Source organism: Scyliorhinus canicula, chromosome 17, assembly GCF_902713615.1.
Source record: "Scyliorhinus canicula chromosome 17, sScyCan1.1, whole genome shotgun sequence".
Lineage (NCBI taxonomy): Eukaryota > Metazoa > Chordata > Chondrichthyes > Carcharhiniformes > Scyliorhinidae > Scyliorhinus > Scyliorhinus canicula.
The window spans coordinates 60,808,303-60,832,611 of record NC_052162.1 but is presented as its reverse complement, the minus strand read 5'-3'; the positions used below and the strand labels follow the sequence as shown (position 1 = coordinate 60,832,611).

The 24,309-nt window shown below is 44.1% G+C and overlaps 1 protein-coding gene across 1 annotated transcript in view; it reads left to right on the top strand.

Annotated features, from left to right (window-relative positions):
* The first annotated feature begins 2,031 nt into the window (after positions 1–2,031).
* LOC119951991 (multidrug resistance-associated protein 5-like) overlaps positions 2,032–24,309 on the top strand; it is a 269,580-nt gene continuing 247,302 nt past the window's right edge. The window contains exons 1-2 of the mRNA XM_038775439.1: positions 2,032–2,117; positions 2,968–3,164. Coding sequence (XP_038631367.1) covers positions 3,123–3,164 — 42 coding nt within the window. The 5' untranslated portion in view covers positions 2,032–2,117; positions 2,968–3,122. The remainder of the gene's footprint in view (positions 2,118–2,967; positions 3,165–24,309) is intronic.

The following is a 24,309-nucleotide window of genomic DNA, read 5'->3' as shown; positions in this document are numbered from 1 at the left end:
TCACCTTAAATCAGTGTGTTCTGGTTCCCTCTGCACCAAAGCATTTTGAAGTTTCTCTCCATTTGGTAGCATGGTAGCACAGTGGGTAGCACTGTTGCTTCACAGTTCCAGGGTCCCAGATGCAGTTGCTGCTGAGTGGGCTCTCGCCTGGGCAGTGTGGTGCGCATCTAGATGATGGCCGTCATCGGAAGATGTTGTCTTGGCTCACAATTTTGGTTCTGCGGTGCAGGCCATTAGAGCTCACTTCGAAAGGTTGTGTGGTACCTTTAGAAGAGCGGTAGAGGCACATGAGACGGTTCTTGCACTTGAAAGAGTGCACTGTCCCGGGTAAGCGGCAGCCTTGGTGACATCAAAATCCTGCTAGGTTCGGATTCCACACTGTCTGTGTGGAATCTGCACGTTCTCCCTGTGTCTGCGTGGGTTTTCTCTGGGTGCTCTGGTTTCCTCCCACAAGTCCCGAAAGACATGCTGTTGGGTAATTTGGACATTCTGAATTCTCCCTCTGTGTACCCAAACAGGCGCTGGAATGTGGCGACTAGGAGCTTTTCACAGTAACTTCATTGCAGTGTTAATGTAAGCCTACTTGTGACAATAAAGATTATTATTATTTAAATAATAAGTTGCCTTTTTATTCCTCTAGCCAAAATGGATAACCTCACACTTATTTCCCTCTGATCTTTCTAGATTCAGCCTGGTTCTCACTTGTATTATTAGCCTGACATCCTGACTCTGTTCACATGCAATCTATCCAGTCTTTACAGACCTCATCTTCCCCAAAATCAGTCCCAGTGATCCAGGAATCTAAAGCCCTTCCTCCTGCACCATTTTTCCAACCATGCATTCATCTGCTCTATCCTCCTATTTCTGGACTCATTAGCCAGCACCTGGCATTGAGAGTTTTGCAACAAACACTACCTCTGAGACTCTGCTTGCTAGTTTTTCTCCCCTAAATCCCTATTTTTTTATTTGAGCTCTGAAGTCTCTCAGCTCCTCTACTTAGTTGGAGGTTTTGCTATTTAGTCTATTTATATACATCCTGTTCTCGCTCTTTTTTCCAAAATGTACAGATCATAGAATTTACAGTGCAGAAGGAGGCCATTCGGCCCATTGAATCTGCACCCGCCCATTAAAAGATCACCCCATCTAAGCCCACATCTCCACCCTATCCACATAGCCTTGTAACCCCAGCTAACCTTTTTGGACACTAAGGGCAATTTAGCATAGCCAATCCACCTAACCTGCACATCTTTGGACTGTGGGAGGAAACCCACGTAGACACGGGGAGAACATGCAGACATCGACCAGACAGTGACCCAAGCCAGGAATCCAACCTGGGACCCTGGAGCTGTGAAGCAACTGTGCTATTTCTCTAGTTCCATTTTCATTTAACACCTAATGTAGTCATGTAAAAACCCATTACATCAATATCTCTAACTGGAACACTACCAAATGTAATGTTGTCACCTTGTGTTTGATGAGCGGTGATTAGTGTGTTTATTAAATTTACCTTTCACTATCAATCACGTTTTAGTCATTCTTTATATGTATGTATATATATCATTTGAAATTTGTTGGTAGCATTGGGATGGGCAATCCTTGTGCAGTGCTATAATCGTTTGTGACTTGTATTATGTGCTGATTGGCATTCACGTATCTTCCCTCTGACTGAGGGAATATTTGAATGAGATTTCATGAAATTAGTTGTTTCATTGCACTATACTGACCTGTTTTAATTCCTCCTATAGTTCAATTATTCCATTATTAACTGTGATTTCTGTATGATCTACCATTGTTGATTGTGGCGAATGCAAATGTTGGACCAGAGGTTGTCCCTCTGGGGGCTGCGGGGTTTTGAGGGGTCCACCAAATCTGCGTCTTTTGGCCAAAAGTCAATTTAGCAATAAAAATTTTGTGGCGCTATTTCTGACACACGCTTCAATTAAATCGCAGACGCTTAGCACAGGGAGGGGCAGAAGGTGACCGCGGGAAGCCAAAACTGAGGCTGCTGGTCGATGTTTCCCCGCTGTTGCCCTTCTCGCCCAGGACCGTTAGTGACAGTTCAGAGTGGGTTCTTTTCACTGCAGGCCGTGCTCTCCTGCCCACCCTCTTTAAACCGGGTAAGCGAGGCAGCTGGGCTGCCCGGCTTTGATGGCGTGTTTTGTGGGGCAATGGGCTAAAAACTACCACAGGAAAAGAAAAGGTCAGCGGGTGACCGGCTGACTTCACCTTGAGCTGTGCGGCTGACTGCTGGTGGCAGCTCTTTACAGAGCCAAGTTCAGCATGGACAACTGATCAAACCGCCTACCATTCCCTTCGAGGCCCCCCCCCCCCCCCCCCCGTCCATAGGGTAGTAATTCCGTGACTTGACGTGTGGACCACCATGAAGATTGACTTTTAAAAAAAATATACACAGAACACACCGTTTTGCGTTGGGCCATAAACCTGGACTTTATGTGCGCACTGTATGTGGTAAACCATCTGGTTTTCCGGCCTGGGCGAATTTGCTGCCGTTCTTCAAACACGTGGCACGACTCACTCGGCCCCAAGTTTCACGCCGGGCGAAAGAGAAATAAGAATATACATGTTTTATTGCCTAACTTTTGTGCTGGAATAGCTGTGCTGTGTGTGAGGGAGGAATGCAGGAATTATTACCTCTGAACTCCGGACTGCTCGTCCCCCAGTCCCCCCCAATTTAAACACATCAGAAACCGAAATGGTGACTATCTTACCCTATTCCGGAATGCTCTGAATTGTAATTTCCTTATATAGTGATGATGCCCTATGACTGAATGACATATTGTAATTCTATCTACCTGCCTTTCAAATACCTCATGGCGGTATCACTGACAAATCTTCCTCCCCCATCCCCCACCATTCTCCTCTGCCACATATATCTGATTGCTTTCTCCGGTTGCCTGTTGCATCGCGGTTTTATTCTTGTTTATGTTCATGTGACCTTGTTACTAGGGCTGTGGATGTCGCTATGTGATGGGCATCGGTGCCATTGACGACACGGCAGACGTTGGTATCTGCACTTCCAGTTGATTCTGATCACATTGTGGGAACCCAAGGCAACAGATGCGGAGACTGATCAACTTCTCCCAAAAAACACTCGGACTCACATGGAAAAGGCCGAGGCTTGTTTCAGCGATGATCTCCAAGCTGTAAGTCGCCACCAGAAGTTTATTAATAGCACTGTGATGATGACCCTGCCACTTTAAATAGTTTCGGAATGCACATCCAACAGTTTCTGCCCCGTTACATCCTGCGTTAGGCCTCAACTAGATAAAAAGTATCGAGCGCATGACCCCCCCCCCCCCCCCCCCCCGCCATTTATTATTGGCGGGCTCTGTCTTTTATTGGCAACATAACTGCAGCACTTCAGTAACCGAATTCCAAATAAAATCGGAGGAAAGACTTTGGCACCTTTTATAATATATGCACACATTGCCCTGAATTGATTTGAGGTGTGTTTCCCCTCGCTGGCGATCTTTAAGCAAGTTTTTTTTTGATAGAACATACAGTGCAGAAGGAGGCCATTCGGTCCTTCGAGTCTGCACCGACCCACTTAAGCCCTCACTTCCACCCTATCCCCGTAACCTAATAACCCCTCCGAACCTTTTTTGGTCACTAAGGGCAATTTATCATGGCCAATCCACCTAACCTGCACGTCTTTGGACTGTGGGAGGCACCCGGAGGAAACCCACGCAGACACAGAGAGAACGTGCAGACTCCGCGCAGACAGTGACCCAGCAGGGAATCAAACCTGGGATCCTGGTGCTGTGAAGCCACAGTGCTAATCACTTGTGCTACCCTGCTGCCGTGCTAATAAAACAAATTTTATTATTAACGCAGGATTAACCCTATGAACATCAAAGGAAAAAAAACAGCTTTTCAATTAACAGTTAAACAGTTCTTACAAAAGAATAAAGAAAGGTCTTTGAGCTTACTTTCCCATCTATTGTTAAACTTTAAATTAAGCAAAATCCACACACATCAAATGCTGCACATTAATACAGTTAATGCTCAGTGGCTTACAGATTTATGCACAAAGTCCTTGGGAGAGAAACTTTCAGAAGTTGGTCTGAGAAACACACCTCCTTTCATTAGAAACCAGAAATCTTTAAAAATGTTTTTATTGAAGTTTTACATTTTACACACTGTACATTGAACAAGGGTGTGTGCATTGGTTACAATATGCAAGCTATTTCCCTTGTTATCGACCCCTCCTTGCCCCTCACCCCTCTTTTTGCTGTTTCAGGATTTTTTCTTTGGTCGCTTTTTTAAAAATTCATTTCCGGGATGTGGGTGTCGCTGGTTAAGCCAGCATTTATTGCCCATCCCTAGTATCCCTTCAGAAGGTGGTGGTGAGTTGCCTTCTTGAACCGTTGCAGTCCTTGAGGCATAGGTACACCCACTGTGCTGTTAGAGATGAAGTTCCAGGATGTCGTTCCCAACGACAGTGAAGGAACAGCGATATATTTCCAAGTCAGGGTGGTGAATGACTTGGAGGGGGGGGGAGGGGGGAGACCTCCAGATGATGGTGATCCCAGGTATCTGCTGCTCTTGTCCTTCTAGATTGTAGTGGTTATGGGGCTGAATGATGCTGCCTGAGGAACCTTGGTGAGTTACTGCAATGCATCTTGGAGATGATACACATGGCTGCCACAGTTCGTCGGTGGTGGAGGGGGAGCAATCAACCGGGCTGCTCTCTCCTGGATGGTGTCGAGCTTCTTGAGTGTTGTTGGAGATGCACTCAACTAGGCAAGTGGGGAGTATTCCATTACACTCCTGACTTGTGCCTTGTAGATGGTGGACCGGCTTTGGGGGGGGATCAGGAGGTGAGAACTCACTGTAGGATTCCTAGCCTTTGACCTGCCCTGATAACCACAGTATTAATATGGCTAGTTCAATTCAGTTTCTGATCAATGGTAACCCCCATGATGTTGATTGTGGGGGATTCAGTGATTGTAATGCGATTGAATGTCATTGGGTGCTGGCGAGATCCTCTCTTGTGGAAGATGATCATTGCCTGGCACTTGTGTGGTGCAAATGTAATTTTCCACTTGTCAGCCCATGGCTGGATATTGCCCAGGTCTTGCTGCATTTGGACAGGGACTGATTCATTATCTGAAGAGTTGCAAATGGTGCTGAACATAGTAGAGTCATCTGCAAACATCCCCACTTTTGACCTTATGAAGGCAGGTCATTGCTGAAGCAGCTGAAGATAGTTGGGTCTGCAACACTACCCTGAGGAACTCCTGCTGCGATATCCTGGAACTGAGATGATTGACTTCCAACCACCACAACCATCTTCCTTTGTGCCAGGTATGACTCAACCAGCTGAGAGTTTGCCCCCTGATTCCCATTGACTCCAGTTTAGCTAGGGCTCCTTGATGCCATACTTGGTCAAATGCTGCCTTGCTGTCAAGTGCAGTCACTCTCACCTCGCCTCTGGCATTCAACTTTTTTGTCTATGTTTGAACCAAAGCTGGAATGAGTTCAGGAACTGAGTGACTCTGGTGGAACCCAAACTGAGTGTCCGTCAGCAGGTTATTGCTGCGTAATGGCCGCTTGATAGCACTGGTCTTATTTTGCTGATGATGGAGAATAGACTGATAGGGTGGTAACTGGCTGGGCTGGATTTGTCCTGTTTCTTGTGGTGTCGTGAGAATGTCACTTGAAATATTTGTGTGCTCAATTTACTGCAGTGATGTCAGAGTGGGTGGAGCTGAGCTCTGGCTCTGCTTTTTATTTCACTTTGAGAAAAAGCTCGTCTGTGTCTGTGCTTTGGATTTCGTTTCAGAGTTGGAGCTGCAGCCAGCCACAGAAGGTGTAATGATGTTCTCTCTGCCATGTAAAGACTATCTCTTGATCATTTGGTGAATTCAGAGTGATAACTGTTCTCATTGGTGAATTTAAACCTGATATGCTTCTGTTGAAAGGTTTTTTTTTAAATGTCTTATGGATGTTTTAAAGGAAAGCTTAAGGATTACTTAGTGTTGTATTCTTTGGAGGTTGTATTTGAATTGATGGTTGCTAAGATGTTCACTATGTTTTAAAAAGGTAAACTTGAATTCAAAGAATAAACATTGTTTTGCTTTAAAAAAATCAATTTCTGCTCTACCACACCTGTAGAGTGGACTGTGTGCTCCCCATACCACAATCTATTAAAAGTCGTGGGTCAGTTGAAGGCCATGATACACTTTGGTGTTCTCTAAACCCTGGCCCATAACAAATTGTGGGCTCGAGGGTGATAAAAGTCTTATCTATTGGATTTGCTTAAAGACAGTTAGGGGTGAGCATATTTTGGTTGCTTTTCTGGTTTGGCATTTCAGTTTAAGTAGGGAGTCTGTTGTCGACAATGGCTCTTTCAGAGGCTCTGAAGTTTTTGGGGGTGGAGACGATCACACGTAGTACCTAACGGACTGATACTAAAAGCAGACTGTTAAATTTGGCAAAAACATTGCAGTTAACATTACTTGACAAAATGTGAAAAGCTGAGGTAATTATGGAGGTAGCTAAGCATTGAAAATTGCCTGAGATACAGTTTGACTCATTACAGATGGTAAAAATTCAGTTACAAATTCAACAAATGGAACATGAGAAAGAATGCAGCTTGAATACAAAAGAGATAGAGAGGAAAAGGAAAGAGAGAGAGATGAAAAAGAAAGAGAGAGAGAGTTTGAACTTTGGAAAATGGCCATGAAACATGACAGTCAGTTAAAATTTGCAGATTGAAAGGGAAATGTACAGTTAGAGGATCGTGATGAGGATAAAGAGAAAGAGTGTCAAAGTCGAAGGTTTGGTGGGAATCTATTTAGATATTTCATAGAATTTACAGTGCAGAAGGAGGCCATTCAGCCCATCGAATCTGTACCGGCTCTTGGAAACAGCACCCTACCCAAGGTCAACACCTCCACCCTATCCCCATAACCCAGTGACCCCACCCAACACTAAGGGCAATTTTGGACACTCAGGGCAATTTGTCACGGCCAATCCACCTAACCTGCACATCTTTGGATGTCCAAGCATTGCCAAGGTTTGATGAGAAGGAGGTAGAAGCCTTTTTCATTTCATTTGAGAAGGCGACTAAACAAATGAAAAGGCCACATGACATGTGGGTATTACTGATTCAAACAAAGCTGGTAGGTAGGGCTAGTGAAGTGTTTTCATCACTGCTGGAGGAGGTGTCTGAGGCATATGAGGAGGTGAAAAAATCCATCTTGGGTGCATATGAATTAGTGCCTGAAGCCTACAGACAAAGGTTTAGAAATTTAAGGAAATAATTTGGTCAAAGCAGAGGGTTAAAACTGCGAGATTAGCAGCAGAAATGGCAGATGATTATGAATTAGTTCATAAATCAAAGCTTGGTTTCTGACATCAGTTTAAGCCTGTGAGGGTAGAAACTGGGGTCATGAGAATACTCAAGTGGTAGAGGAAAAGGTGATCTGATGGGAGATAATAAGGAGATTGCACCTCAGATTAAAAAATAAATCCAGGAGTATGGAAAAGAAATGAAATGTTTTCACTGTAATAAACTAGGCCATGTAAAGTCACAGTGTTGGTGGTTGAAGAAAAGCACTGGGAAGGCTGATATGGTTAAACAGGATAAGACAGTGGGGTTTGTTAAAGTGGTAAAGGAAAGCCCAAGTGAAGCGAAGGAGGTGCAAAAGATTGTACAGCCTGATCAAGAGGTGATTGATCAGAAGGTGCCAGATCTCTTCAAAGAATTTACTTGTGTGGGTAAAGTTTACTCGTGTGTATCAGGAGGAGCAGGTAAAGAAGTCACAATTTTAAGAGATATGGGAGCTAGTCAATATTTAATGGTAAGAGATGAGGAGTTATGTAGTTTGGGAAGAATATTGCCAGAAATGGTGGTAATGTGTGGAATTCAGGGTGAGAGGAGTAGTGTTCCACTACATAAGGTAAAGTTGGAAAGTCCAGTGAAGATTGGTGAAGTGGTAGTAGGAGTAATAGAGAAACTATCTTGTCCAGGAATACAGTTTATCTTGGGTAATGATGTAGCTGGATCACAGGTGGGAGTGATGCCTACTGTGGTTGATATGCCAGTGAAAAATCAGACAACTGAAGTTTTGAAGGCGAGTATCCTGGGATTTTTCCGGATTGTGTAACAACAAGGTCGCAAAGGCACAGGTTAAGACAAGAGGAGAAATCAATGAGTGAAGATGAAGTTGAAGTGCAATTTATCAGAAACAATTTTTGATCAGATGGTTGACCAAGAACAGGAGGAGGATAAGGTGGATATTTTTAGTTCAGGGAAATTGGCGGAGTTACAACAGAATGATATGGAAATAAACGGATGTATCAGAAAGCATATACGGAAGAGTGTATATCAGAGTGTTATTACCGTAAAAGTGATGTCTTGATGAGAAAATGGAGACCTTTACATATGCAGGCGGATTAAAAGTGAACAGAAGTTCATCAAGTAGCATTGCCGGTAGGGTATAGAAAGGAGGTGTTGCGAGTTGCACATGAGGTACCAGTGGGAGGTCATTTGGGAGTAAGGAAAACTCAAGCTAAAATCCAAAAACATTTTTATTGGCCTGGACTACATACAGATGTAGTTAAATTTTGTTGATCATTTCACACATGTCAAGTGACAGGTAAACCTCAAGCAGTGATAAAACCAGCGCCCTTAAAACCCATTCCAACATTTGAGGAACCTTTTACAAGGGTCCTAATTGATTGTGTAGGACCGCTTCCTAAAATGAAAAGTGGGAATCAATATCTTTTGACTGTAATGGATGTGTCTACTATGTTTCCAGAGACCATTCCAGTACTTTTATTGCAGCTAAAAAGATTGCGGAGGAGTTACTTAAATTTTTTACGAGATATGGACTACCCACAGAAATATAATCGGATCAAGGATCAAATTTTACCTCAAGGTTATTCAAAGAAGTTATGGAAAGCTTAGGAATAAAACAATTTAAATCAACTGCGTACCATCCAGAATCACAGGGAGCGTTAGAAAGGTGGCATCAGACATTAAAGACAATGTTGAGGGCTTATTGCCAAGATTATCCAGAGGATTGGGATAAAGGAATTCCATTCGTACTGTTTGCAATTAGGGATGTACCTAATGAATCAACCAAATTTAGTCCTTTTGAACTAATTTTTGGTCATGAGGTAAGAGGACCACTTAAATTAATTAAGGAAATATTGGCGAGTGAGAAATCAGAACTTACATTATTGGATTACGTGTCAAATTTTAGGGAACGATTAAATAGAGCGAGTGAATTGGCTGGACAACATTTAAAAGTTGCACAAAATGTGATGAAATGGATAGCGGACAAGAAATCCAAAGTTCGTAGTTTTGCCTGTGGAGATAAAGTTTTAGAGTTGTTACCAGTGGTAGCAAGGTTTTGTGGACCATATCAGATTGATATCAGATTGAAAGGAAATTTAGTGAGGTGAATTATGTGGTAAGAACGCCACTTAGAAGGAAAACTCACCGAGTGTGTCATGTGAAGATGCTTAAAAGGTACTTTGAAAGGGAAGGAGAGGAAAAAGGAGGAGGTTTTAATGATTCTAACTCAGTGATGAACTAAATCCAGATGACTGAATTTGACATACCTCAAATTAAATTGGAAAACGAGGATGTTCTTAAAAATTGGGATAAATTGTTGAGTTACCTTCCAGAGGAAAAACGGACTGACCTGAAAGAGTTATGTAGAGATAAATTGGGAAGTACTAAAATGGCTATACATGATGTTGATGTGGGAAATGCTGTTCCAATCAAACAACATCCATATGGACTTGACACTTTAAAATTGGCACAGGTTAACAAAGAGTTTGAGAGTATGCTTAAAAATGGCATAATTGAAGTGGGTTGCAGCCAATGGAGCTCACCCATAGTGATGGTGCCTAAACCATACTACCCAACGGTTGTGTGTGGACTATAGAAAGATTAATGCAGTTACAAGAACGGACTCTTATCCTATCCCATGTTTGGAGGATTGCATTGAGAAAGTGGGACAATCAGCTTTTATTTCCAAACTAGATTTACTTAAAGGTTATTGGCAGGTACCTTTATCCGAAAGGGCGAAGGAGATTTCAGCTTTTGTGACTCCAGATGGTATATACCAATTCAAAGTTATGCCATTTGGCATGAAAAACACCCCAGCCACATTTCAATGGTTAACTAACAAAGTCGTTTCAGGATTACCCAATTGTGCGGTATACATCGACGATCTGTTAATTTTCAGCCAGACATGGAAAGAACATTTCAAACATCTGATGGAGTTATTCGATCGACTTCAGGAGGCGGTTTTGGTGATAAACCTCGCCAAAAGTGAATTTGGAAAAGCCCAAGTCACTTTCCTTGGCCATACAATTGGACAGGGTTGAATGGTCCCACGGGATGTGAAATCAAAAGTTATTGGGGAGTTTCCGATACCCTCGCGACGACGGGACATGATGCGATTTCTTGGTATGAGTGGATTTTACCGGAAATGTGTACCGAAGTTTAGCAGTGTGGTCCACTGACAGACTTGCTCAAGAAGCATAACAAATTCCAGTGGACAGCGGAGTGTCAACAAGCATTTGACGGCCTGAAGACTGTGTTAACCACTGCTCCTGTGTAGCCATCCCAAATTATACGAAACCATTTAAAGTTTAGTACAGTGGGCTAAATAGCTGGCTTGCAATGCAGAACAATGCCAGCAGTGCGGGTTCAATTCCCGTACCGGCCTCACCGAACAGGCACTGGAATGTGGCGACTAGGGGCTTTTCACAGTAACTTCATTTGAAGCCTACTTGTGACAATAAGCGATTATTATAAGGGGCTGGTTTAGCACAGGGCTAAATCGTTGGCTTTTAAAGCAGACCAAGGCAGGCCAGCAGCACGGTTCAATTCCCGTACCAGCCTCCCCGAACAGGCGCCGGAATGTGACGACTGGGGGCTTTTCACAGTAACTTCATTTGAAGCCTACTTGTGACAATAAGCGATTTTCATTTCATTTAATTTCAAGTGGCAGGTGATGCGAGTAATGTGGGTGTAGGTGCGGTGCTTCTACAAGACGATGACGAAGGGCTAGAACGGCCTATTGGTTATCTTTCAAAGAAATTGAATTCTCTCCAGAAAAAGTATTCAACGATTGGTACTAGCTTTGCAACATTTTCACATTCATGTGGCCTCACGGCGCCGAGGTCCAAGGCTCGATCCCAGCTCTGGGTCACTGTCCGTGTGGAGTTTGCACATTCTCCCTGTGTTTGCGTGGGTTTCGCCCCCACAACCCAATGATGTGCCGGCTAGGTGGATTGGCCACGCTAAATTGCCCCTTAATTGGAAAAAATGAATTGGGTACTCTAAATTTAAAAAAAAACATTTTCACATTCATGTGACCAGTAATCCGTCTGACACCATGATAGAACATAGAACTGTACAGCACAGAACAGGCCCTTCGGCCCTCGATGTTGTGCCGAGCAATGATCACCCTACTTAAACCCACGTAACCCGTATACCCGTAACCCAACAATCCCCCCATTAACCTTACACTACGGGCAATTTAGCATGGCCAATCCACCTAACCCGCACATCTTTGGACTGTGGGAGGAAACCGGAGCACCCGGAGGAAACCCACGCACACACAGGGAGGACGTGCAGACTCCACACAGACAGTGATCCAGCCGGGAATTGAACCTGGGACCCTGGAGCTGTGAAGCATTGATGCTAACCACCATGCTACAGTGAGGCCCCTACAGAAGATATTTACTGATCATAATCCGTTGACGTTTTTGGAGTGATTCCGAAGTAACAATGCAGGCTGTTTCGCTGGAGTTTACTGTTACAGCCATTTCATTTAAAAATAGTACATGTGGCAGAACGAGAAAACGTGATCGCCGATGCTTTGTCACAAATGCGATGAACGGAAGCAGGATCAGTTGGTGGAAGAAGAACAAACAAAAAAAATGGATTATATTATTATACCTGTTTGGGGGTGTTTTTTGAAACCAAAAAGTATATTTACTGTGTGCATTTCTTAAAGAATAGTGAAAAGGTGAAAAATGAAACCATCTTGAAGTTGATGGGTTTTTTTTTTCTTGTGGGTGTCATGAGAATGTCACTTTACGAAATGTTTGTGTGCTCAAGTTACTGTAGCGAGTGTGGGTGGAGCTGAGCTCTGGCTCTTCTTTTTAGTTTCACTTTGAGAAAAAGCTTGGGTGTGTCTGTGTTTTTGGTTTCGTTTCAGAGTTGGAGCTGCAGCCAGCCACAGAAGGTGTAATGTTGTTCTCTCTGTCATGCAAAGACTATCTCTTGATCATTTGGTGAATTCAGAGTGATAACTGTTCTCAGCAGTGAATTTAAACCTGATGTGCTTCTGTTAAAAGTTTTTTTTTAATGTCTTATGGATGTTAAAAGGAAAGCTTAAGGATTACTTAGTGTTGTATTCTTTGGGGGTTGCATTTGAATTGATAAATGCTAAGATGTTCACTATATGTTTTAAAAAGGTTCACTTTTTAAAATGTAAAACCAAATTGATGTCATATTAGTCCCCAAACTGTGTTTGTATGGCTCTCCACAGTTAATGCATTCATTGTAAGTTTACAATAAATATTATCTGGATCCTTCATAGTATGTACGGTTTCGGTGTTGGGTTCTCCTGTTTCACTTGCAATTTGAGACAGTAAAACTTTAATGTAATTTTGGAGTAATTTGTTCCAAGTGGATGCCAAGAACTACAACTTGTGTATTGGTGGGACAGTAAGTTTCATTGCGGAATAAGAACTTTACAAATGGATATAGATAGGTGAGGATAGTGGTACAAAATGTGGCAGAGTTTAATGAGGATTTTATTTTATAAATTTAGAGTACCCAATTACTTTTTTTTCCCAATTAAGAGGCAATTTAGTGTGGTCAATCCACCTAACCTGCACATATTTTGGGTTGTGGGGGTGAGACCCACGCAGACACTGGGAGAGTATCCAAACTCCACACAGACAGTGACCCAGGGCCAGAATTTATACTCCTCAGCGTGGTAGGCAGCAGTGCTAACCACCATGCCGCCCGAGTTTAACGTGGATAAGTGTCAGATTATGCATTTTGGTCAGAAAAATGGGATAGCAACTTATTATCGAAATGGAGAGAGAATTCAGGGTGCTCTGTTGCAGAGGGATCTGGGGATCCTCATCGCTGAGTCACAGAAAACTAGCATGCAGGTAAAGCAGATAATAAAGGAAGATAATACAATGTTAGTATTTATAGCTAAAGGAATATAAAGGTAAGGAAGCGTTGTTGCAACTATACAAGGCATTGGTGAGACCGCACCTGGAGGAGTATTGTGCACAGTTTTGGTCCCCTTATTTGAGGAAAGATGTAGTGACATTGGAGGCAATTCAGAGGAGGTTCACCTGATTGATTCCAGAGATGAGGGGTTTGTCGTATGAAGAGAGGTTGGACAGTTTAGGCCAGTACTCTCTAGAGTTTAGAAGAATGAAGTGAGATCAAGTTGAGGTATACAAGATGATAAAAGTTGTGGATAAAGTAGACGTGGAGAGGATGCTTCCTTTTATGGGGCATTCTGGAAGAGATCGTAGTCTTAGGATAAGAGGTAGCAAATTTAAAATGGAGTTGATGAGAAACTACTTCTCCCAAAGGGTTGTAAATCTGTGGAATGATGCATCTGTGAAGCAAGTTGGGGTATCTTTCAACCATGAAACATGGAAATTGCCATGACCCACTGGGCTAGTATGCGGCCAGTTCGAGCCCCACTTAACCCAGAGTTGCAATGCAAGTGAAATTAGATGTTATTTTAAAATACCGGAGGGCCTTGGCTGAGCCCAATAAACTGCAGGCACCATTTTGTAAATTTAACACAAATAACCTTTTATCTTTTAACAGTAAACTGACAAAAATCTAACTGACTGCCCAATACCCCTTACCCAACTCTCCTCCGCTTCCAACTCGCCCTACTCTATTTATATATACATATATATAATATATATATTATATATATATATCCACACACATACACGACACGCAGGCAACATATAGGGAAAGGGTGGTGGAGAGGGAAGGAAAAATTATGATAATTTAAAAAGGATAAAAGACCTCTTGCATATGATGGTTTCCAGTTAAATATTTCAGGAGGTCAAGCTTTCACTTCGAGGCTTCGTCCTTCGTAGCTTGAGAGGCTTTTCTCTGGCAATGCTTTCTTTGTAGATTTAAGATTATTTCAACAATGTAGTAAAGATGTGCCAAGCAATCACTGGGTTTAGAATAATAATGCAGTTCTTTACACATGCAGTGAGAGAGAGAATTCTTTCTTCATTCAAGGTCTAATCACTTTTGACTAGATCTCTCAGAAGCATCCTGTAGGAATTAATATTTGAATGTTGTTAGCCTGCCCCTGGCCAACCCAGAGGTTGCTGTGGTGTTCTTTGTGTTTCCTATTCTCGGGATGGGTGTCGTAGTGTCACAAAGACCACACAAGCTAGTTTCAATAACAAAGCTAACATTTATTACACTACTTAATATATGGCTTGATCACTTACTCCTAAAGCAAGCAATAATCTATTAAACTCCAATCTACACCATACTAATACTTGTCTCATGCACTCTGCCTTAAACTATACTCTGCTCTTCCCTACACTCTCTTCCACATTCCCAGAAGCCTGAGAGTACGTCCTTTTTATAGGTCTGATCCCAGCTCTATCTTGTGGTCAATTATGATATTACAAATGTGAGTGGTGCCAGAGGGCCTGGCCAACCACACCCACATGGTTTGGGCATGCCCCAAGCTTGCTGGGTTCTGGTCAGCCTTCTCCAAGGCAATGCCCAAGGTTGTGGGGGTGAGGGTGAAGCCATGCCCAATAGTGGCACCTTCGGAGTATTGAAGCAGCCAGGGTTACACATGGGGAAGGGGGCCACCGTTCTTGCTTTTGCTTCCCTAATCGCAAGCCGGAGAATCCTGCTCGGCTGGCGATCGGCAGCACCACCTACAGCTGCAGACTGGCTCACTTACCTCTTGGAATTTCTCCACCTGGAGAAGATTAAGTACACCATCCGCAGGTCAGAGGAAGGCTTCCTGGATACTTGGGGGCAGTTCGTCGGCCTGTTCCAAAACCTGTTCGAGGCCAGCAATGAGGAGTAAGCTAAGAAAAAAAAAGATAGATGGGGAACCAAAGGACTGCGCAACCCGGGAAGAGGGGGGGGGGGGAAGGTTGGGAAGCCACAAGAGAAGAGGAAGGATGCTGAAGCCAATGGAGGGGGGGGGGGGGGGGAATCACAGATAAACTGCCTTCCTGTGATTGCTACTGGATAACCTCACATTTACCCCCATTATACAGCATCTGCCTGTCTTTTGCCACTGCATCAACTTGGGCAAGTCACACTGTGAAGCATTTCTACATTCTCCTCACAGCTCCCCCACCCTCCCAGCTTTGTGTCATCTGCAAAGTTGGAGATTTTACATTCCCTCATCTAAATCATTAAAATACATTGTGAATAGCTGGGGCCCGAGCATTGATCCCTGCGGTACCCCAATAGTCACTGTCTGCCATTTGGAAAATGGCCCATTTATTCCTACTCTTTGTTTTCTATTTGCCAACCAGTTTTCTATCCACCTCAACCGATAACCATCATCCATGCATTTTAACTTGACATGCTAATCTCTTAATTGGGATCTTATCAAAAGACTTCTGAAAGTCCAAATAAACCACATCCACTGCCCAACCCATCAACTCAACTAGTTATATCCTCAAAGTAGGTTTGTCAAGCACGATTTCCCTTTTCATAAATCCATGCTGACTCTGTCCCTGCCACTGTTTTCCAAGTGCTCTGCTATTAAATCTTTTAGGATTGGACTCTAGCATTTTCTCCACTACTGAAATCAGATGACTGGTCTATAATTCCATTTTCTCTCCACCTCTTTTTTTTTTTAAACAGTGGGTTACATTAGCTACCCTCCAATCCAAAAGCACTGTTCCAGAATCTATAGAATCTTGGAAGATGACCACAATTCATTGACTATTTCTAAGGTCACTTCCTTAAATGCAAGTGATGTAGATCATCAGGTGCCGGGGATTTAGCAGCCTTCAATCCCATTAATTCCCCTAACACTCTACTAATACTGATTTCTTTCAGTTCCTGCCTTTCGTGAAACCTTGTGTTCCTCAACATTTCTGGAACGTTATTTGATTCCTCCTTTGTGAAGACAGAACCAAAATATGTATTTAATTGGTTAGCCATTTCTTTGTTCCCCATTATAATATCCCTTGTTTCTAACTGTAAAGGACCTACATTTGTCTTCACCAATATTTTTCTCTTCACATACCTGTAGAAACTTTCAGTCTGTTTTGATGTTTCCTGCAAGCTTACTCTCAAACTCTATATGTTTCCCTTAATCAATAACTTTGTCTTCCTTTGCTGAATTATAAACTGCTTCTAATCCTCAAGTTGCTGTTTTTTTCTGGCCAATTTGTAGGCTTCTTCCTTGGATCTAATACTATCTCTAGTTTCCCTGGTAAGCCATGATGTGGCCACATTTCCCATTTTATTTTTGCGGCAGACAAGAATGAACAATTATTGCAGGTCACCCATGCGCTCTTTGAATGTTTGCCATTGCCTATCCACCATCATTCCTTAAGTAACATTCTTCAATCCATTATAGCCAACTCACCTCTCATACAATTGTAGTTTCCCTTATTTAGATTCAGGACCTGAGACTTCGAATCAACTACCCCACTGTCCATCTTGATGAAGAATTTTGTCATATTATAGTCGCTCATCGCCACGGGGGCTCGCACAACTAGATTGCCAATTATTTCCTTCTCGTTACACAATACCCAATCTGGGATGACCTGTTCTCGAGTTGGTTCCTCAATGTATTGATCCAGAAAACCATCCCATACATACTTCAGGAATTCCAACCACTCTGGCAAATGCTCCCCTGAGGATATCAACCCCTCACCTGCCCAGGTGCAACCCATCCCGTTTGTACTAGTCCCACCACCCCAGAAACAGTCCCAATGTCCCAGGACTCTGAAACCCTCCCCATCACATCATTTATTCATCCAAGTATTCATTTGATATATCCTGCTATTTCTGCTCTGAGTAGCACATGGCACTGGTAGTAATCCTGAGATCACTTCTTTGAGGGCTCACTTTTCAACTTACTTCCTAACACCCTACATTCTACTGTTAGGACCTCATCCTTTTTTTTTAACCTATGCAATTTTTACCCAATGTGTGCCACGGCTATTGATCATTCACCCTCCTCCTCCAGAATGTCCTGTAACCGCTCTGAGACATCCTTGACCCTGGCACTAGAGAGGCATCGTACCATCTTTGAGTCTTGTTTGTGGCCACAGAAATATCAATCTATTCCCCTTGCAATTGAATCTCCTACTGTTGCATTTTCACACCTTTTAGTCCTCTCCCTTGCAGCAGAGCCAACCCAGTACAACAAATTTGGTTGCTGCTGCTTTTCCCTGAGACCATTCTCCCCAACAGTATCCAAAGCGGCATATTTGTTTTTCAGGGTAACGTCCACAGGAGATTCCTGCACTGGCTGCTTTGTCTTCTTGCTCTGCCTGGTGAGCACTCATTCCCTTCCTGCCTGTGGACACTTAGCCTGCAAAGTGACCATATGTGCTATCCACGATGCTCTCTGCCTCGCGGATGCTCCATAGTGTTCCCGACTGCCGCTCCAGCTCTGAAATCCAGGCTTACAGGAGCTACCTCCTGCAGATGTGCTGGCCCCTGGCATTGGAAATGTTCCCAGATTTCCACATAGAGTAGAAGGAGCACACCACAGCTTTGAGCTCTCATGCCAAGACTTACCCCTTTAAATTAAACCTTTTTGAAGATACCTCAGATCAATATCAATTACTCCATGGCGCTTTTTCCTGGTCCTTGTTGCTAAAGTATCTAGCCCTTCAAATCTATAAACCACATCAGAAAGGGTAGAAAAAATTTTGAAGGAAAAATTCTGTGTGGGAATGTGATGTTTAAATTCTGCGAGTGTAGTATTAATTTAGAAAGGGATTTTTTTCATCGCTTCAGGTTCACACCAAATTCACACATAGAACATAGAACGATACAGCGCAGTACAGGCCCTTCGGCCCACGATGTTGCACCAACATGGGAAGTCAAAAACTAAAGGCCATCTAACCTACACTATGCCATTATCATCCATATGCTTATCCAATAAACTTTTAAATGCCCTCAATGTTGGCGAGTTCACTACTGTTGCAGGTAGGGCATTCCACGGCCTCACCACTCTTTGCGTAAAAAAACCTACCTCTGACGTCTGTCCTATATCTATTACCCCTCAATTTAAGGCTATGTCCCCTCGTGCTAGCCACCTCCATCCGCGGGAGAAGGCTCTCACTGTCCACCCTATCTAACCCTCTGATCATTTTGTATGCCTCTATTAAGTCACCTCTTAACCTTCTTCTCTCTAACGAAAACAACCTCAAGTCCATCAGCCTTTCCTCATAAGATTTTCCCTCCATACCAGGCAACATCCTGGTAAATCTCCTCTGCACCCGTTCCAAAGCTTCCACGTCCTTCCTATAATGAGGCGACCAGAACTGTACGCAATACTCCAAATGCGGCCGTACCAGAGTTTTGTACAGCTGCAACATGACCTCATGGCTCCGGAACTCAATCCCTCTACCAATAAAGGCCAACACACCATAGGCCTTCTTCACAACCCTATTAACCTGGATGGCAACTTTCAGGGATCTATGTACATGGACACCGAGATCCCTCGGCTCATCCACACTACCAAGAATTTTACCATTAGCCAAATATTCCGCATTCCTGTTATTCTTTCCAAAGTTAATCACCTCACACTTCTCTACATTAAACTCCATTTGCCACCTCTCAGCCCAGCTCTGCAGCTTATCTATGTCCCTCTGTAACCTCCAACATCCTTCCGCACTGTCTACAACTCCACCGACTTTAGTGTCGTCTGCAAATTTACTTGCCCAACCTTCTGCGCCCTCCTCTAGGTCATTTATAAAAATGACAAACAGCAACGGCCCCAGAACAGATCCTTGTGGTACGCCACTCGTAACTGAACTCCATTCTGAACATTTCCCATCAACCACCACCCTCTGTCTTCTTTCAACTAGCCAATTTCTGATCCACATCTCTAAATCACCCTCAATCCCCAGCCTCCGTATTTTCTGCAATAGCCGACCGTGGGGAACCTTATCTGAAGGTTCACTTTACTGAAATCCATATACACCACATCAACTGCTCTACCCTCGTCTACCTGTTCAGTCACCTTCTCAAAGAACTCGATAAGGTTTGTGAGGCATGACCTACCTTTCATAAAACCATGCTGACTATCCCTAATCATATTATTCCTATCTAGATGATTATAAATCGTATCTCTTATAATCCTCTCCAAGACTTTACCCACAACAGACGTGAGGCTCACCGGCCTATAGTTACCGGAGTTATCTCTACTCCCCTTCTTGAACAAAGGGACCACATACGCTATCCTCCAGTCCTCCGGCACTATTCCTGTAGCCAATGATGACATAAAAATCAAAGCCAAAGGCTCAGCAATCTCTTCCCTGGCTTCCCAGAGAATCCTAGGTTAAATCCCATCAGGCCCCAGGGACTTATCTATTTTCACCGTGTCCAGAATTGCCAACACTTCTTCCCTACGCACCTCAATGCCATCTATTCTAATAGCCTGGGTCTCAGCATTCTCCTCCACAACATTATCTTTTTCCTGAGTGAATACTGACGAAAAGTATTCATTTAGTATCTCGCTTATCTCCTCAGCCTCCACACACAACTTCCCACCACTGTCCTTGACTGGCCCTACTCCTACCCTAGTCATTCTTTTATTCCTGACATACCTATAGAAAGCTTTTGGGTTTTCCTTGATCCTACCTACCAAAGACTTCTCATGTCCCCTCCTTGCTCGTCTTAGCTCTCTCTTTAGATCCTTCCTCGCTTCCTTGTAACTATCAAGCGCCCCAACTGAAACTTCACGCCTCATCTTCACATAGGCCTCCTTCTTCCTCTTAACAAGAGATTCCACTTCTTTGGTAAACCACGGTTCCCTCGCTCGACCCCTTCCTCCCTGCCTGACTGGTACGTACTTATCAAGAACACGCAATAGCTGTTCCTTGAACAAGCTCCACATATCCAGTGTGCCCAACCCTTGCAGCCTACTTCTCCAACATACACATCCCAAGTCATGTCTAATGGCATCATAATTGCCCTTCCCCCAGCTATAACTCTTGCCCTGCGGGGTATACTTATCCCTTTCCATCACTAACGTAAAGGTCACCGAATTGTGGTCACTGTCTCCAAAGTCTACCTCCAGATCTAACACCTGGCCTGGTTCATTACCCAAAACCAAATCCAATGTGGCCTCGCCTCTTGTTGGCCTGTCAACATATTGTGTCAGGAAACCCTCCTGCACACATTGTACAAAGAACGACCCATCTAATGTACTCAAACTATATCTTTTCCAGTCAATATTTGGAAAGTTAAAGTCTCCCATAACAACTACCCTGTTACTTTCGCTCTTTTCCAGAATCATCTTCGCCATCCTTTCCTCTACATCCCTAGAACTATTAGGTGGCCTATAGAAAACTCCCAACAGGGTGACCTCTCCTTTCCTGTTTCTAACCTCAGCCCATACTACATCGGAAGAAGAGTCCCCAACTAGCATCCTTTCCGCCACTGTAATACTGTCCTTGACTAGCAGCGCCACACCTCTCCCTCTTTTGCCCCCTTCTCTGAGCTTACTAAAACACCTAAACCCCGGAACCTGCAACAACCATTCCTGTCCCTGCTCTATCCATGTCTTTGAAATGGCCATAACATCGAAGTCCCAGGTACCAACCCATGCTGCCAGTTCCCCTACCTTATTTTGTATACTCCTGGCATTGAAGTAGACACACTTCAAAACACCTACCTGAACACTGGCACCCTCCTGCAAAGTCAAATCTGTGCTCCTGACCTCTATACTCTCAATCTCCCGTACCCCAAAACTACAATCCAGGTTCCCATGCCCCTGCTGAATTACTCATAATATCATGTATTTTTCATGTAGGTCAAAATAAATAGTTGAAGTTTTGATATTTCACTGTGAGAATTGCCTTACCTTTGAGTGATGGTTAGAAGTTCTTATTTTACTTGTTGTGTTGTGAAGTTTAAGGTGCTATGATTTGCTACTGTTGCTATATTTATTTGGTTATAAATATGGTGGTCAGTATGGTCACCTTCCTTAATCCTAATTATGTTTATTTTCAGAATCACCAGGTATCTCTCGATACCGCCACAAGGTTCAAACCCGAATACTGATCAAAGAGCCAATACACCAGTTAGTTAGTTCAAAGTCAATACTATTTATTTACACACACAGTAAGATCTACTCATGCACAAAGTACTAAAAACTAAACTACTTCTAAATCTAACGCCTATACTTAACTTCGGGTGCCCACTCAGTCAGAGGAACAAATGCCGTTGTTCGGATCTGAGGTTGTTGGGTTCGAAGAGGTACAGGTGAACAGCTAAGGTCGTCCGTCTGGTAGCGTGTGTTGACCTTGAACTTACTTGCTTCTGGTGCAACTGGTGGACGGGTCTCTCCGCTTTGAGAGCCAATTCCAAGAGAGCGAATCTCTTGTGGGGGTTCTTTCTTATACTTGGAGGGGCTTTCTGCGCTTTTAGGTGGGCCTTAAACTTGGTCCCAATTAATTGGGCCGCTTCTCGATCATTGTTATCGATTTTAACCAGTAAAGGGGTGGGTGGCCTGATGGCTGGGCGTGTCTTAGGTGGCCGTTGGCCTTGCTTTGTTTGTGTCTTTCTGGCGCTGGGATGTCTGTAACAGTATCAACTACCAGAGAGTTAGTCCTTTGTTTCTTGGAGATGGGCCATCAATATGTTAATCGACCCAAAGTTTTTATTCCGTCTGGTAACTGCCTCCCAAATATACATTCAGGCTTTGTGCCTGCTTGCTGTCTAGCATTGTCCACATTTCCCTACATTCTCTGTGAGCGTCCATTTTGTGTTCTGGAAGTGGCCATCTCAGATCGCTACACTACAACATTTCATTCTTAGACCACGGCATACAATATGTGGGCATTTCTGTGGTAAATTGTTTCCAAATTGTTTTTTTCGTTCATCAAGGTGAGGAATGGAACTTTTCCCATTTCAAGTTTTCAGTTTCAGCATCAATCACTCCCAGATCAGTCAGATCAACATAAAGATCTTGCTATTGTCATGGGAGTGTCCCTTTAAGAAAAACATTTCTCTTATCACATGGCTTCAGTGATGTCATTGTGTGGGTGGAGTTGGGCTGTGGCGCTGGGAGTTGGTTTTACTTTTGCTTTGAGTTTGAACTGGTTTTGTTCTGCACAGGTTGAAAGAAGATTTTTCTCTATCTGCATTTTTCAAAGCTGTTTCCAGATTACTTGATAACTTAAAAGAGAGAACTGTTTTCTGAAAGGAATTCAAACCTGCTGTTTTGGAAAGGAAACAGGAGTATCAGGTCTTGAGTGCTGTGTACTGGGCCACACCTTTGAAAAAGGGGATTTATGGTTTATGGGATCTTGTTACTAAATTGGAACAGCTAAAGGGGGGAATTTATTAAGGGTGATACATAGATTACTGTAGCTGTGTACAATCTATGTTGCTAGTTGATAAAAATGCTTACTGTGTGTTTATAGAAATGTTTTTTTTTTAAAAAATAAATTTAGAGTACCCAATTCATTTTCTTCAATTAAGGGGCAATTTAGCATGGCCAATCCACCTACCCTGCACATTTTTGGGTTGTGGGGACGAAACCCACGCAAACACGGGGAGAATGTGCAAACTCCACACGGACAGTGACCCAGAGCCGGGATCGAACCTGGGACCTCGGCGCCGTGAGGCTGCAGGGCTAACCCACTGCGCCACCATGCTGCCCGTTTATAGAAATGTTAACTAAATTCGTAGAATAAAGCTGGTTTTTGATTAAAAGTGCTGGAGGCCTCTGTTGAATATCACCTGGAAGGCAGGCCCTTGTGCTCATCGTAACCAAAATCGATAAATAGTTGTAGGTGAGATGAACTCCATGATATACTTTGGAGGTTTCTAAACCCTGGCCCATAACACTATTCTGTATGATGATATGCCTCAGCCAGACTTCAGAAGAATATTCCACTGTGATGTCTGTATCTCATGCATCTCCCACTTCCTTTGTCCTACCATTAATGGCCTTACCTTTGGCTATCTCAGGCCCTCACAAGCTGGAATTCACACCGTAAACAGTCACGTCACACTACCGCTCCTGAGAGATGTTAGCTGCAGCTAGTTAACAGCACTATCACCTCTGAGTCAGAAAGGTGTGTGCCCCACTCCAGAGACTTGAGCATAAAGTCTAACACAACAGTGCAGTACAGAGAAGGTGCTGCATGGTTGGAGATCCCGGGCGGGATTCTCCGACCCCCGCCAGGTCGGAGAATCGCCAGGGGGCGGCGTGAATCCCGCCCCTGCCGGCAATTCTCCGGCCCGCGATGGGCCGAGTGGCCGCCCGTTTTTTTTTCCTCGATGGGGTTCTCGGGGTGGGGTGGGGGGGGGGGGGGGGGGGGGGGGGGGGAGGAGGAGATCTGGCCCTGGGAGTTGCCCCCATGGTGGCCTGGCCCGCGGTTGGGGCCCACCGATCCACGGGCGGGCTTGTGCCGTGGGGGCACTCTATTCCTCTGCGATAGCCGACGCGGAGATGAACCCCCCCCCCCCGCGCATGCGGTGGGATGATGCCTGCACACGCTGGCGCTCCCGCGCATGCGCCAAATCGCGCCGGCCAGCGGAGGCCCTTCAGCGCTGGTTGGTGTGGCGCCAAGCCCCTTCCCCCACCGGCGGGCGCTGCGCAAACTACTCCGGGGACAGCCTAGCCTCTGAAGGTGCGGAGGATTCCGCACCTTGGGGGCGGCCCGACGCCGGAGTGGCTCACGGCACTCCTCGGCACCGGTACCCCCTGCCCCGCCGGGTAGGGGAGAATCCCGCCCCCCTTCTTTCCCTGTTTGCCCTCTCCGTGAATAGAATAGATCACATGATATTTCTTGAAGAAAAGTGAGGGAAATCATCTTCACTGTCCTTGTCAATATTTATCTCTCAATCAGTACCTTTTAAAACCCGGATTTTCTGGTCATTACCACTTTGCTGTTTGTAGACTTTAGCTATGTGCAAATCGGTTGGCATGTTTTTTACGTTACAAAAGTGACTACCCTTCAAAAAAGTACTTTTGTATATTTCCTGGTCATGAAAGATGTTGGGTGGGATTCTCCGATTGAGAGACTAAGTGCTGACGCTAGGACCGAATGGCGGGT